The following is a 15,982-nucleotide window of genomic DNA, read 5'->3' as shown; positions in this document are numbered from 1 at the left end:
ATGGTTTGCTACTCCACAATGGTGGAGTATAGATAACTTTATGGTCTATTACGATTATAGGTGGATGTATGAGTTGAGTTGACAAGATAATTGTATGGTCTATTACGATTATAGGTGGTCTATTACGATTATAGGTGGATGTATGAATTGAGTGTGTGTGTGTGGTGTGTGTGTGAGAGAGAGAGAGAGAGAGAGAGAGATTACATGAAAGATGCATTTATTTGAGAGTGAGCACACCTCACCACTCATCCCTACCATTAAAATTTAATCTAAAATTTAATTAATTAAAATTATATATGTGTGTGTAAATCTATTTAAGTGTGTGTGTGTGTGTGTGTGTGAGAGAGAGAGAGAGAGAGAGAGAGAGAGGGTTTCTATGTGAGAGAGTGTGCGTGAAGAGAGAGAGAGAGTGTGTGTGTGTGTGCATGAGAGAGAGAGATAGAGGCTGAGAATTTCTATGTAGGAGAGAGTGTGTGTGGGAGGAGATAGTGTGTGTTTTCATTAGTGTATGTGCGGTGTGTACATGTGTGTGTGTGTGTATGTGTACATGTGTGTGTGTGTGTGTGTGTGTGTGTGTGTGTATGTGAGAGAGAGAGAGAGAGAGAGAGAGAGGCGACAGATATGTAGGAGATAGTTTGTGTGGGAGGGGAGAGTGTGCGTTTAGATTAGTGTATGTGCAGTGTGTACATGTGTGTGTGTGTGCAGTGTGTACATGTGTGTGTGTGTGTGTGAGAGAGAGAGAGAGAGAGAGAGTGGGAGGAGAGAGTGTGCGTTTAGATTAGTGTATGTGCGGTGTGTACATGTGTGTGTGTGTGTGTGTGAGAGAGAGAGAGAGAGAGAGAGAGAGAGAGAGAGCGTATATGCATGCATGTGCGTACATCTGCATCTGTGTAAAATGTGCTTGAGAGAGAGAGAGAGAGAGATGGGCCAGACCTGGTGAGAGAGAGAGAGAGAGAGAGAGATGTAATGAGGGAGGGTGAAAAGAGAGAGAAAGAGAATAAAAAGTATCTTTTAATAAAATATAAATTAAATAGAAAACATATATGTATATGTGTGTATACATATGTGTGTGTATACATGTGTGTGTGTTTTTATTTACATTTATATATACATACATACATATGTATGTATATATATATAGATATTTATGTTTGTGTGTGTGTGTGTGTGTGTGTGTTTAGATGTGTGTATGATATATCTATCTATATATTTAAAAGTATCACCCATCTCCGCACATTAAAATTTAATCAAAATTATGTTGATGTTTGTATTTATATTTTTAAATACATGTATATATGTATAAGTATATGTGTCTATGTATAGGCTTATGTATCTAAAACATAATATTGTATATACTATATATTTACATATGTGTATGTGTGCGTGAGAGAGAGAGAGAGAGAGCGCTTCTATGTGTGGGAGAGTGTAAGAAGAGAGAGGGAGTGTGTGCATGTGTGTGTGTGTGTGTGTGTGTGTGTGTGAGAGAGAGAGAGAGAGAGAGAGAGAGTAGGTGTGTATATGTGTGTGCATGTGAGAAGAGAGAGAGAGAGAGTTTCAACATTTGAGAGTGTGTGTACGTGGCAGAGAGAGGGAGAGGGTCATGTGCATGTGCATGTGTGTGTGTGTGTGTGTGTGAGAGAGAGAGAGAGAGCACAACTTATCACCCATCTCCGCACATTAAAATTTAATCAAAATTAATTAAATTATGTCGATGTTTGTATTTATATTTTTAAATACATGTATATATGTATAAGTATATGTGTCTATGTATAGGTTTATGTATCTCAAACATAATATTGTATATACTATATATTTACATATGTGTATGTGTGCGTGAGAAAGAGAGAGAGAGAGCGCTTCTATGTGTGGGAGAGTGTAAGAAGAGAGAGGGAGTGTCTGCATGTGTGTGTGTGTGTTTGTGAGAGAGAGAGAGAGAGAGAGCAGGTGTGTATATGTGTGTGCATGTGAGAGAGAGAGAGAGAGAGTTTCAACATTTGAGAGTGTGTGTACGTGACAGAGAGAGGGAGAGGGCATGTGTGTGTGTGTGTGTGAGAGAGAGAGAGAGAGAGATGGTTGTAGAGAGGGAATAGTTCTTTTCTGGAACCTTGGTCGGCCGCAGCAACGCGCGGGTGCAATACTAGTATGCCTAAAGCAAGCATCACTTTACCTCTCAATATGAAAGGCAAGATGCTCGCTTAACTAACTAATAACAGTCATTGTGGTGCGCCCGCCGATGATCGCGGACATCATCTCTGCCATGCAGGAGCGTGCCCGCAGCTTGAGAGAGGGCCTGCAGCGCAGCGAGCAGCTGACCGACACCATGCTCGCCATCCTTGCCTCCTTCGACCGCCGTCTCTCCGCCTCGCTCGACGCCTCCACACAGGCACGCTTCTCCCCTCCCCACTACTACTACTACACAACACACACACTCTCCCCCCCCAGGCACGCCTCCCCACGCCTCCCCCCTCCCCACTACACAACACACACACTCTCCTTCCCCCGCCCTTTCCTTCAAGTGCGCGAGCGCGCGCAGACGCACCAAAAAAGAAAACAACAAAATTACAAAAAAATTTCGGGTGACCCTTGACCTTGACGGGGATAGTAGATTTTAGCTTGCCCTTCTCTGTAGAGTTGAACGGTCTCCCCACAGCGTGACCTAGAGGGAAGGGATGTCAACTTTGGCCCACTCTCGGCATAAAAACCCCATAACATCTGTTGAGTTTGCCCTATTGCGGACATGTCCAGGCAGGGTTTGCATTCCATGGAGATTCATGGAGGCATTTCTGAAATGGTGAGAGGGGTGCACCAGCATTAATTTGAAAAAGTCTCCCCCACAGTCATAGCTGTAATGAAACACGTTTCATACTACCCGTCCTGTACACAAAAAACCTACCTGCATCTCGGTTTGTGTAGCATTGCCGGCTGCAATCACCTGGTCGTGCTGATTTGTATGCACAAACTCCCCACAAAGGCCTCCTTGGGTGGTGGTTGTATCTAGCCCTTCGAGGTTGTATTTAGTCCTTCGTGGCTGTTTTTTCAGTAACTAATAGAAGGATCTTTTTCTCCGAAAAAATACTTTCCAACTACAAAACCCGTACCAAACACTTGTTAGGCCTCAAACAGGATCATGCACACCATGCCCATAGGGTCACCCGGCATCGTTGGCCTCAAAGACATTCAGAGGCGTTCAATTGAGGCAATTTCCACACTAGAAAGGAAGTTTACATGTGCATGTCATATGCCAAACAAACAAGCTTAATGCATAATGCATCATAATTATGACCTAAATTCCCATCTTCCAAGCTCGTATTTCCACAATGTTGTATTTGTACACGGGCACACAGGTTCAACAATGTCTCACTTAAACCGAACCAAATCCATATCATGAGCTCAAACACAGTCCATTAGTGTCCACTGAAACTCCCTTATAATATCTTACGAGTTTAATAAAAAATCCAGATTCACAACCAAAGTTGTTGATGCACGTGTGTGTGCACGGATGCACACACGCACACACAATTATTATGCTCTTTTCAAAGTTTTCAAGAAAAAGGTAATGAAATCACATTGTTTGCAGCAGGGAGAAGAAAATGGCAGGGCAAGCAATTTACCTGGAGAGAGCTCTTTTTATAGTGTTACAAAAACTGTGGACAATGACAAGCTTCTGGTAATAATGTGTTCAATGTCTTTGATTTGAAATCAAGCTTGTTATTACTGATCTTTGCATTAATCAACTTCGAAAGAAATGAAATGAAATGAAATGTTATATTAATGTCTTCAAAAGGCCAAAGTGACCTATAAGACCAAAGTTACAACCATGTGACATCTGATACACTATCTGGAAAAGAAAAGAAAGGACTGAAGGTAAGTATCTAGCCCTACAATACGTCAGTAGGGAGCATCCGGAAGCAGCAACTAGGGAGAGTGGGAAGCTAATGCTACTAGTCAAAATGGGGTACATGAGTTCATGGATACATGAATACATGAATATGGGGGAGTACAAAAGTGACAGTGAGTACAACAGTATATGGCTGGAGTGGTAATCATCCTAGCAGCTCTAGCATGGGTCTCTGCCGGATGGCCTGGATATCTGCCATAGTGAGATGCCTGATCGGACAAGCCCGATGCCTCGCAATGATGCTCTGAATCCTCAGGTGTAGGCACCGTCTCTGATGTAAGGATCCGCGAACCCCTCGGGCGTTTGGATCTGCCCAACTGGATAGCTCTCTCAACTAGAGTCCCACGGGGTGCCCACTGTTGGGCTGTCGGCTGTGTGTCCTCCCGGGTAGTCCCTCTGAAGAAGTCAGTAATCTGTCTTTGTGTGGACTCCCTGCCAGTCGGGCGTCTGCTCCTCATAATGGACTCTCTGAGCCTGCGGATCTCCAGGAGATAAAAACCCAAGCATCGCTGATCACAATAGTCCATGACTCTAGCCAGTGGTCCCAATCTCTCTCTGAAAAGGCAATGGTAGCGCCCTCGAATCTCATAATATGCTGTGTAGCGAGACAGATGTAGTGCTCCTCCGTCTCTGGCTCTATCCAACAAATCTGACATATCCTGTCCCTTGGAGGTATGCCTCTAAATTTGCCTGTCTCTATCTCTAACTGATGTGAAGAGGTGCGGATCTGCCCAATGGTGCACCTCAATCCATGAGACAAATGGGTATCCATGTAGCTCGGTCTAAGTATAAAGCCATCCTCAGTGGTGCGGAGAAGATGGTCTCTATAGAAAGCCATCTTCGTCCCTAACTCTTGTGAGGGCTCTAGCCATGTCCTCCTAGTGTCCAATTGAATGAGGTCCCGTTTGATGACTCTACTAATCTCAGAATGTGTCAAGGTGAGAGAGGGTGCCTCTAGAGAGTACTGGAAGGGTGGAAGTCTGTCTAAGCTGAACCCGTGGAGCTCAAACCAGGATGCTATCTGCGCATACCAACATGAAGTGTCTCCCTCCATGGCTAGCTGATGAGAGGACTCTAAAGCAAGTCGTGCATACCAGTGTCGGGGAAGCTCCTAGGTGCTATGAATGAAGGACACTGATCTGGCAAGAGCCTTGACTACGATCGGTGGTGCTCCCATCTCGGCTCGAATAATCTCATGGGGTACCGAGGCCTTAGCCCGAATCATCCTGGCGATCATGGACACAAGTGGTCTCTCTCCATCGATCTCCATCCATCATATGTGCGTCCTGATCGACTGTGACGATCTAGGCTAGGCCCCCAAATCTGTACTCCATATAGCATAGCCGATGTGACCAGCATGTCAAAAAGTCACAACTTAGTGCGTGGCTCTTGAAATTGTACCTGTGAGCACATCCTCTCTAGACCTCCTAGTGCTGCATATCCTCTAGTCAATCTGGCCTCTGCTGCCCCCCTCATGGAAAATGTGGGCCCAGTGAACACCACTCCAAGATATGTGTATGAGTCAACATACTCCACTATCTCCTGCCCATATGTGAAAATAGGCGTTGATCTCCAAACCCACTGAGCTGTAGTGTTAAACACCATAACCTTGGTCTTACCAAGGTTAACTGAGAGCCCACTGTCCTGTGCATAAGCATGTAAAGTATCCAAGTGCCTCTGCATACTCTCTGGTGAGTCTGCTATAAGCACAATATCATCAGCATATAAGAGCAGAGGTATCCAAGTGCCAGCCAACTGGGATCCTCTGTCCCCTCGTGTCCCAATATAATCAGAGATCTCATCAATGTATAGTCCAAATAGAGTCGGAGAGAGCGGGCAGCCCTGTTTCACCCCTATAGTGGAGTATACTGGCTGGGAGAGACCCTCTGAAGTCCGCACCTGCCCAACTACTATCTCATAAAGTGCCATAATACCCCAAATGAGCTCACATGGAACCCCCAAGTCAAACTTGATCCATTAAATTGTACGGTCATTTATAAATAGCAAATAGCTTTTCAATTTTTATTTTTGAATTATAAAGTTGCATTTCACTTTGCTTATAATACAGGTTCACACACACAACATTAGAAAAGCCCATGAGAACATTGACAACACTTTGAAAGCTGTGGAAGCTATTTTAGGGCACTTTGATGTGTGTCGTCAGGTAAAAAATTCGCTGCTTGAAATTTTGTCTAAGGTCACTAGTGGTGTTTTATGCTAATATGTGCTAGGAGTTGGCATTACATCTAGTGATTGTCTTGATTGTTCGTCTCTTGGAGCAATTCAAAGGCTTGTATAAAAGACATATAGTTCTTCAATTGCGTCCTCCAAGCATGGCCTCAGATGGCTCCTTTGTTGCTTGTGTGGAAGCCTTGCTATACTGATCCACAGCCCTAAGCTTGATTAAGAACAAGATGCTGATTAAACATGATTAAGAATGAGGAGACAAGATGAGAGAGAGAGAGAGAGAGAGAGAGAGAGAGAGAGAGGAAAAGAAAGAAAGAAAGATATATTAACGTCTACGAGAGGCCAAAGTCGGCCTATGAGACAAAAAATAATACAACTGTGTTCTTCCGGTCTCATCGGAAGAAAAGAAAAAGAAAGAAAAAGGGGGGTGGGGATGTGGATGGAGTGCTAAGGTAAGATGCATCTCTATATGGTGAAGGGGTAGTACAAGCATGCTATACAGATCTCTATCTAACTCCATCCAGTGCCATAAGAGAGAGAGAGAGAAATGAAATGATATATTAACGTCTTCAGAAGGCCAAAATGACCTATGAGACCAAAAAGGTTACAACAATTGGTGGATCTGATACAATGTCTGTGTAAGGAAAGCTAAAAACAACTAAACAACTAACTGAAACTGAAACAACTGTGAGGAAAAGTACGGTACTAGGAGTTGGTGTCAAGGTTTTCTTTATTCATATGGTACAAAAAGGTGACTGAATGTATGTACATGGTTTAGGCCCTTGGTCTACCCCCAAAGGGGTGACCTCTGGCCCCTTCTACATGCTAGATGCTGAATGCTGAATATGATGATGTAAATGATGGGTTATGCTTATATATATATGCTTGACGTGCTGGTCGGCCAGCAACTGCTACCGTCGGCCTTCTGCTTGGACAAATATTCATAAAATATTCTGATAAATTACTGCGCTTCATTCAATGCCTGCCCACACTGTGCTGGCCTTCACGCTAATGCTGCCGACTACTGCCTGAGTTCCCTATGTGCTGTTGACTACTGCTTGAATGCCCCTGATGGCTGGCAACTGGGTTCCCATGCCCTCTTATGCTGCTGATGATGATGATGATGATATTGATACTGCTGATGCTGACACTGATGGTAATGATGCTATTGTTGATGATGCTCTAATTACTATCCTAATTGCTATCCTAATCAAGGATTATGCTGTTCATGCTTAAGATTTGCCGTGGCACGGGTGTGCACGTGACATCCCCTCCTGCTAAACTTGATGATGGAGTGGACACTTTGTCGTCCTTCCTTCCTGGACTTCTGATTGCTGACTTTGACCTTCTACTTCTGACTTTGACACTTTGTCTGAACACCTTCCACTTCTGATCTCCACTTCCAAGTCTTGCTGAAGAACTGAGCATTTGCTCCAGTGCTGTCCCCATGCCTACTATCCCTTTCCCTTAACACAGTGGGTAACCTGCCGGAACTGATCATGCTTGTTGCTAGGCCTTCGGAACTGATCTGAGAGCTTAATGATGGACTGGTTTTGAGTACATACATACTCTCAAGGAATGTTTTCCTCCAGCTTTGCTTGTTGCAGACCACTCCATCTGCTACCTTGACTGCATTCTTCCGATGGATTTGTGCACCTCCTTGGGACTTCGCTTAGTGGCCAATTTGCATGTGTGGAAGCCTTGCTGTATTGATCGAGAGCCTGATTAAGAACAAGATGGTGAATAAACATGATTAAGACAAAGGAGAGTGAAGAAGAGAGAGAGAGTTGGTGTCAAGGTTTTCTCTATTTATATGGTACAAAAAGGTGACTGTATGTCTGTACATGGTTTAGGCCCTTGGTCTACTCCCAAAGGGGTGACCTTTGGGCCCCTTACTATATGCTAGATGCTGAATGCTACTTCTGAATATGCTGAATGCTGAATATGATGATGCAAAATATTCATATAAATTGCTACGCTTCATTCAATGCCTGCCCACACTGTGCTGGCCTTCACACTGATGCTGCCGACTGCTGCCTGAGTCCCCTACGGGCTGCTGACTGCTGCCTGAACGCCCCCGGTGGCTGCCGACTAGGTTCCCATGCCCTCTTATGCTGATGATGATGATGTTGATGTTGACACTGATGATAAGGATGCTACTGCTGATGATTCTCTAACTACTGTCCTAATCAGGGATTATGCTGTTAATGCTGAAGATTAGCCATGGCACGGGTGTGCACGTGACATCCTCACATGCTACCATTGACCAAAACCCACCCCCCCCCCCCCCAAAAAAAAAAAAAAACCTCTTCTCTCCCTCCCTTAAACTTATGTCCCCCATATCATAGCAATAGGCAAGTGAAGTTGGTGTCTACAAAAGACTCGACCCAAAAGTGATACATGTTAGAAGGAGAGCAGGGACAGCATCAAGCTTGTCCTTCCGTCTCAACACAGGACTGAGAAAGAAAGAAAGATTATGTTAACATCTAGAAAAGATCCAAAGGTCTATGAGTTCGAAAAGTGATACATGTGATCCACGAATAAACTGGCGAGCAACAATAACAAAAAGATCGTCCTTTTATCATCAATAGAAACACAAACATACCACCTTTCTAGAAATCTTGCATTGTTGAACACTATAGTATAAAATGACCATAGAGCCATGGCTGAAGGCACTATGGATTGCTCATGTGTCTAAGGCTAGTAGCCCAAATGCTCAGCATCCTAGTTTGGACACCTGAACAAGGTCTATTAAGACCATATGGCTCATGATGGCTTTGTGAAGGTTTGTCATATAGTTGGCATACACTCAATCAGCATTTCTTGAGACACATTTTCTTCAGGTTGCAGGATCTGTTTGGGGCATAGTTATCAAAATGGCAATACGTATTCAATATGGATCATATTCAAATATATGACTGCAGCATTTCTAAAATTCAATACAGATTAATATGCCATGTCATCATACACATGAACAGGATTATACACAAGGAGAAGATCCACTCTAGAAGTGATTGAATAGGCTGTTAATATAGATTGCTACAACATGTTGTCATGTTGATCTCTGTTCATCGAGCGTGAAGCTGCGCTCCCCCCGCCTACTCGTCGTTGCTGCCTGCGCCCCCCCCCTCTTCCCCCCTTTGCCACCCTGCTCGCGCCTACAGCCCCTCCCTTTGCCTCGCGCTGTCCAGCCCACTTGCGCCGCATGCCCCTCCCTTCTCTCCCCCTGCTCTCTCGCCTTCGCCCCCTCCTGCTCCCGCTTGCGCTCCTGCCCTGCTGCGCCTCTGTGCCCCTTCTCTCCCCCTGCCCCTGCCCCTGCCCCTGCCCCCGCCTTCGCCCCGCCCCCCCCTTGCTCCTGCCCGCCAGCACCGTTTGCCCCCCCTGTCCTGCCTGCCAGCGCAGCTTGCACCGCGCACCCCCCCCCCCCCTCTCGCTCGTGCCTCTTGTCTTGTCGCCTCCCCTTCTTCCATCGTCGTCGGCAGCACCCCCAGCTTGTGGGCTGTTTCTCTATTTTCAGCAAGTTTCGGCCTCTTCTGGTCTTCGCCCCCAGGAGGACTCCATGGCAGCCGCTCTGTCTCCCTCAACCGTTACCTGCCTCTCGTTTTTTGAAGCGGACTTGTAGCTTCTCGCTACGGCTGTAGCATCCCTAGAGGCCTCCACTCTGGTATGCAAGATTGTCGCTAGCCGCCTCGCGTGTGGCCAACTCAGAGATCTCCTTCAGGCTAGCCTCCTAGGTGTGCCTGCAAAGATTGTGTGTGAAAACAGTATTTTTCCCTACCCTAAAAATGGGATTTTTTTGGGTATTTTTGGATTTATTTGGTGTTTTTTGTCTTGGCTGCTGGCCTACAGCCTTTAGGCCGACCGACCAGCACCCCCCCCGCCCCTCCCCTCAGTATATATAGCCATCATTCACTACGGTGTACCCCTTCATTGCACATATCCGGTACCATATGTTGTTGCTGCTACTTCTGCCAGGCTCTACACAACACAGCTTCATTCTCCTCGCCTAACATTCAGCACATCAGCGTTTCTGGTCTGGCCACACATCGGGACAGCAGCCCACCCTCTCCTACAGGCCACAGTGGGACAACAGCCCTCTCTGCTACATCCTTTACATCAGCGTTTTACTTCAGCATTCTTCAGTGTTTTACATCAGCCTTACATGAGGCGTACATCAGGCTCACATCAGGTTTACATCAGCGTTTACATCAGCCTGTCATCATCGCTTACATCTAGGCTGACATCAGCATTTATCTTCAGCCTTACATCAGGGCTCACATCAGTGCTTACGTCAGCATATCATCTGCTTTTTACCATGGCCCATGGGACAGCAGCCCCCTCTGCTATACATAGAGCATATCAGCGTTTTATCGGGACAGCAGCGCACTCTCTGCTACATCATACCACCGGGACGGCAGCCCACTCTCTGCTTAGCTTCACCATCGACATCACTTTAGGTACGCAGCACCCGTGTCACCAGAGCTTGCACCACTTGGGACGGCAACCCTCTCTGCTCCTCACCACCCTTCAGGTACGCAGCACCCTTGTCACCAGAGCTTGCACCCCTCAGGTACGCAACACACCCTTGTCATCAAAGCTTGCACCCTTTAGGTCTTGCAACACCCTTGTCATCAGAGCTTGCACCACCACCACCACTCGGGACGGCAGCCCTCTCTACTCTTCATCTACCACCTCAAGTATAGCAACACCCTTGTCATCAGAGCGTGCAACAACTTTATCTTCCGCTGCCACTACCACCTTGGAGTGCCTTTGCTTCCACCGATGCGAGCCTTCGACACCGACCACCTCTCGGAGTGCTTTGCCTCACATTGAGGCGAGCCTTCATCATCGACCATGCTTCAGCTCCGAAATCATCTCTACTTTTGCATTGGTCCTTCTACTCAGAGTCACCTCACATCGGGGGGCTCTTGTACATATTTGCACTTACCATTATATATAGACTCACTCACATATTTCATGCTGTGTTGTTTTGCTCTGATCTCTTGTACATCTGGTCCTTTCATCCTTTTGCCCTCACATGGTATCAGAGCTATCGTGAGCAAAAGGATTAAAGACCTCGAGAGCACATAGCATGGATTGTCTATCCGCACTCCTGTAGGACCAATTTCTCTCACTAGAAGTTGATTCTCCAAACTCTGATCTGGACCACAGAGGGAATGTGACTTCTTACTCAGTGGAGAGTCATGTTCAAGATCTTACTTTGGGAGACGATCAACCCATGTACATCCACTCATCTACACCACCTTTGCCATCACGATCGCCCTCTCTGACTTTCTCAGATTTTGTTTCCAGAGGGGGATACATTTCTTCTGCCATTGTGTCAGTGTGGGACCCTGGCATGCATCATCTTCTCTCATGGTCCCCTTTTTGGCCTGAGAGGGGGGTGTGTGAAAGCAGTATTTTTCAAAGCCCTAAAAAGTGGAATTTTCTGGGTATTTTTGGATTTATTTGGGGTTTTTTGTCTTGGCTGCTGGCCTACAGCCTTTAGGCTGACTGACCAGCACCCCCCCCTCAGTATATATAGCCTTGCCTCATCATTCACTACGGTGTACCACTTCATTGCACATATCTGGTACCATATGTTGCTGTTGCTGCTGCTTCTGCCGCGCTCTACACAACATAGCTTCATCCTCCTCGCTTGACATTCAGCACATCAGCGTTTCTGGTCTGGCCGCACATCGGGACAGCAGCCCACCCTTTGCTATAGGCCACACCGTGGGACAGCAGCCCTCTCTGCTACATCCTTTACATCAGCGTTTTACTTCAGCATTCTTCAGCATTTTACATCAGCCTTACATGAGGCGTACATCAGGCTCACATCAGTGTTTACATCAGCCTGTCATCATCGCTTACATCTGGGCTGACATCAGCATTTATCTTCAGCCTGTCATCAGCGCTTACATTTGCGCTGACATCAGCGTTTATCTTCAGCCTTACATCAGCACTTACATCAGGTCTCACATCAATGCTTACATCAGCATATCATCTGCGTTTTACCACAGTCCATGGGACAGCAGCCCCCTCTGCTATACATAGAGCATATCAGTGTTTTTGCCTCAGCTCTCACCATCGGGACAGCAGCCCACTCTCTGCTACATCATACCATCGGGACGGCAGCCCTAGCTTCACCATTGACATCACTTCAGGTATGCAGCACCCGTGTCACCAGAGCTTGCACCACTTGGGACGGTAGCCCTCTTTGCTCCTCACCACCCTTCAGGTACACAGCACCCTTGTCACCACTAGTACGCAGCACCCTTGTCATCGAGCCTGCACCCTTCAGGTCTTGCAAGCACCCTTGTCATTAAGCTTGCACCACCACCACCACTCGGGATGGCAGCCCTCTCTGCTCTTCATCTACCACCTCAGGTACAGGAGCACCCTTGTCATCAAAGCCTGCATCACCTCATCTTCCGCTACCACTACCACCTCGGAGTGCCTCTGCTTCCACCGACGCGAGCCTTTGACACCGACTACCTCTCGGAGTGCTTTGCCTCGCATATTGACGCGAGCCGTCGTCATCGAGCGGGCTTCAGCTCCGACATCATCTCTACTTCTGCACTGGTCTTTCTACTCAGAGTCACCTCACATCTAAGGGCTTTTGTACATATTTGCACTCACCATTATATATAGACTCACTCACATATTTCATGCTGTGTTGTTTTGCTCGTACATATGGTCCTTTCGTTCTTTTGCTCTCACAGATCGCAGATATTCATCCATTGGGGCATGGCTACTACCAGGTTTGAGTTCGATTCACCAGCGGCGTCTGATCTTGTCATGCAGCTGAGCCTTGTTGCATTGTGTACAGCCCAGGCCTTCTTTGCACAGTGGTAGCACGGCTTCGACCTGGCATCTAACCCTCTAGCTGGAGTTTCAGGCTTTCCCGTGACAGTCTGCTTTCCTAGCCTCAAGAAGGAATACCTTCCTCTTCTCCCGGTGATTGGTGGTGCCATCGGGAGAGTGATGGAATCCCCCCCACTGCTGCCACGACCCTCGCACAAACAGTTGGGATTCCATCTCTCTGTATCTGTGTTGCCTTGCCAAATTCTATGCCTCACATGATATCTAATCCCAGCATTCAGGCCGACCCCATTATGCAGAGAGTGGAGTATTTCGGCCTTCCAAGCCAATGCTTCATTTGCAGATAGATGGGTCAGAGCTTGCCCTCAGCGTCAGTCTAGGAGACCGCCCCCGGTGGTTCCCCCCTTTCTTCCCGCTCAGATCTGCACCAGGGGGCTGAGGGAGGAGCATGTTCCTAGGCAACGAAGCACCAGGTACCAACCATGGATGACCCACGAGCCAGAGAGTGGCGGACGGTTGGTCCCCACCCAGGTCACCAGTCGAGCATCAAAGCTGAGCGTCGCCGTGCACGCCAAGCTGGCAGCATGCATGAGGATTCGGTTCTGTCAGAGAACCATTACTAGAACTTATCTCAGCACCCACCCGTAGACAGTGGGCCCCCTCCAGTCACTGAGAGCCCCCCCCCACATTTGGCGACCGATTCCTCATTGTTGCGACTCCTCTTCTGGTCCTCAGTGCCCAGTGGGGCTGGTTGACCCCACCCCCTCTCCGTCGAGCCTTCCCTAGCAGCTTTCCTCTCTGATGGATGCCTCTCAGTAGCATCCCTCTCCTGCCTCACCGCCTCTCCGCCTACCCGCTCCCCCTCGCCACCTCCCCCTCCCCACCCTCACCTCTAACTCTACCCGCAGTCGCTCCATCTGCCCCTTCCTCTTCTTCCGGGCCCACCATCCCCCACCTCCGCCTCTCCAGAGCACTCCCGTTGGCCCCCTGCAGCCCCTGATCCGAAGAGGAGACATGCGGCGAGTTCCGTTCGTCGCCTAATTCATCGTTTCTCAGAGTCGGTAGAGATGACCATTGGGGCCTCACCGGTGAGGGCTCTCCCACCCGAGTCTCCAGGTGGGCTCCCCATGATCTTGGGGAAGCCTATGGATTATAGTTTCTTTTGGTGTCTTCCGACGGAAGGGCTAGACAGGTTTGAGGAGACTGTAGCCCCTATTCGGATATGTGTGGTTGTCCACCACTCTAGACCCTCTACGTCAGAGAATGGCGTGATGCTCTTCTCTTTCCCCTTGAGCGCAGCCCCGGGGACAGAGTGGGATCTAGAGTCGGTGGTCACTACCATTCAAGGGCAGGCAGTTGAGCTATCACATCATCTTCATGATCTCTGCATCACCGACATTCTTACTCATCTATGGCCTCTAACCAGGATGGAGCTTGGTAGATCAGCCCACAGAGACCAAGAAGGGGAGATGGTGACCTCCAGCCTGGAGGTGCTGCCTTTTGTGTTCATGCATACCTCTATCACAGTACCTCTCCCCCCTTCTTACAGGTATCTTCATTGTGATCAATGGAGCACGGAGCATGCATACTCTCGCGCTCGGACAAAGTGGCAGTACATGGAGGGCAGGATCCACGCCCACTTGGCGCGACTTCGCACTAGAACGGATTGTGACTATTCCCTGTCTAAACCCGCGCCCAAGACTCTTCGAGTGGAGGGCAGTTCCAGTTCCGATAGTTCTGCCTCACACAGAGATTGATATGGGGATTGCCTCATGGAACATTCAGGGTTTAGGGGGGCCTCAGTGCTTTCAGAGAACGAGGCGTCCTTAGATGAGAGCTTCAGCGAGCTATGGTGGGGGGACCTATCAACATTCTTTTCCTTCAAGAGCATCACCTTACTGAGGGGCACAGCCACCGCTGCAGGAAGATTTTACCGGGAAGGAGTCATACTTTTTGGTCTCCATCCTTCAGGATCAGGAGTCATAGTTTCAGGATTTGCTCAGTGGATTACCATTCTGATTGGTGAGGATAGCGTTGGCTTCCTCAACATTTAGCTATCTTTTGGAGCACTGTCCAATAGGCCCTGCACTAGGCTGATTTTTGGTCCATGGGCGGTGACTTCAATATGATAGAGGTAGCAGAGGACAGACTTGGAGGTGGCACGGCCACAGTCATATCATTTATAGGTTGTCAATATAGAGTAATACAACATGTTATAGCAATCTATATTTTCCACTCTAGAAGTGATTGAATATGTTGTTAATTTAGATTGCTACAACATGTTGTCATGTTGTATATAGATTAATACAACATGTCATCATGTCATTTATAGGTTGTCAATATAGATTAATACAACATGTCACATACACATCAGTGGGCTCTTCTCCTTGTTGACGTAATTCCATACTTGTTGAGGTATAGCTCTTTTTGTTGAACATCTTTCTCAAATTTTCTAGAAGGAAAACCATTCATCAAATTTGAAAAATAAGGGAGGTTTTCCATTAGATAGTGTAAAATACATGCTTGTTTCTAGTGTTAAACCTTGGAGAAGGTGTATTTTACTCTAGAGGTTTTCTTTGAAGGCCGACATATGCCATAGGTGTTTTATGAGAATATTGTCCGGTCGTGATGGTCATTTAGGCCAATTAGGCTTCTGCCAATGTGGTGACATACAGACTATCACACACTGAGGCTCATATATAAAACCCTGTATTACCTCATTTATCCATTAAGGAGTTGCAACAGTATCCAGCCTCCATCATGCCTTTGAGTTCACCATCTAAGCTCCTCTCTTAGGAGCATCTCAAGAGCACACATATCTCAAAGATCATTTCATTCGACTGTGCTTATAACTGCAGGTGGAGTCTAAGATAGCAGATAATCCAACCACAGATGTTGACAGCTACATGAAAACGGTTGACCAATTGCAAGGAGCTATCACGTTTTTCACCAGCCATCATTGGTTGAAGGACAGTGATGGAACTCTGCACCATGCTGAGACTTTGCTATCTAAAGCTATGATAAAACTAGAAGAATTGTTCAAACATACACTCACAGAAAACAGGTTTTTCG

The 15,982-nt window shown here is 47.1% G+C and overlaps 1 protein-coding gene across 3 annotated transcripts in view; it reads left to right on the top strand.

Moving 5' to 3' along the window:
• Positions 1–2,196: 2,196 nt before the first annotated feature.
• Positions 2,197–15,982, top strand: part of LOC147612333 (exocyst complex component EXO70A1-like) — a 42,544-nt gene continuing 28,758 nt past the window's right edge. For 2 of the 3 annotated variants that reach the window (XM_086782941.1, XM_086782939.1), the window contains exons 1-4: positions 2,197–2,383; positions 3,581–3,667; positions 5,967–6,062; positions 15,769–15,974. In XM_086782941.1, coding sequence (XP_086639067.1) covers positions 2,234–2,383; positions 3,581–3,667; positions 5,967–6,062; positions 15,769–15,974 — 539 coding nt within the window. In that variant the 5' untranslated portion in view covers positions 2,197–2,233. The remainder of the gene's footprint in view (positions 2,384–3,580; positions 3,668–5,966; positions 6,063–15,768; positions 15,975–15,982) is intronic. The other variant, XM_086782940.1, reaches the window with a different exon arrangement.

This window comes from Cibotium barometz, chromosome 45, assembly GCF_041138505.1.
Source record: "Cibotium barometz isolate CiBa-2024 chromosome 45, ASM4113850v1, whole genome shotgun sequence".
NCBI lineage: Eukaryota > Viridiplantae > Streptophyta > Polypodiopsida > Cyatheales > Cibotiaceae > Cibotium > Cibotium barometz.
Note: the sequence above shows the minus strand (reverse complement) of the source record. Positions and strands in the feature narration are given on the sequence as shown.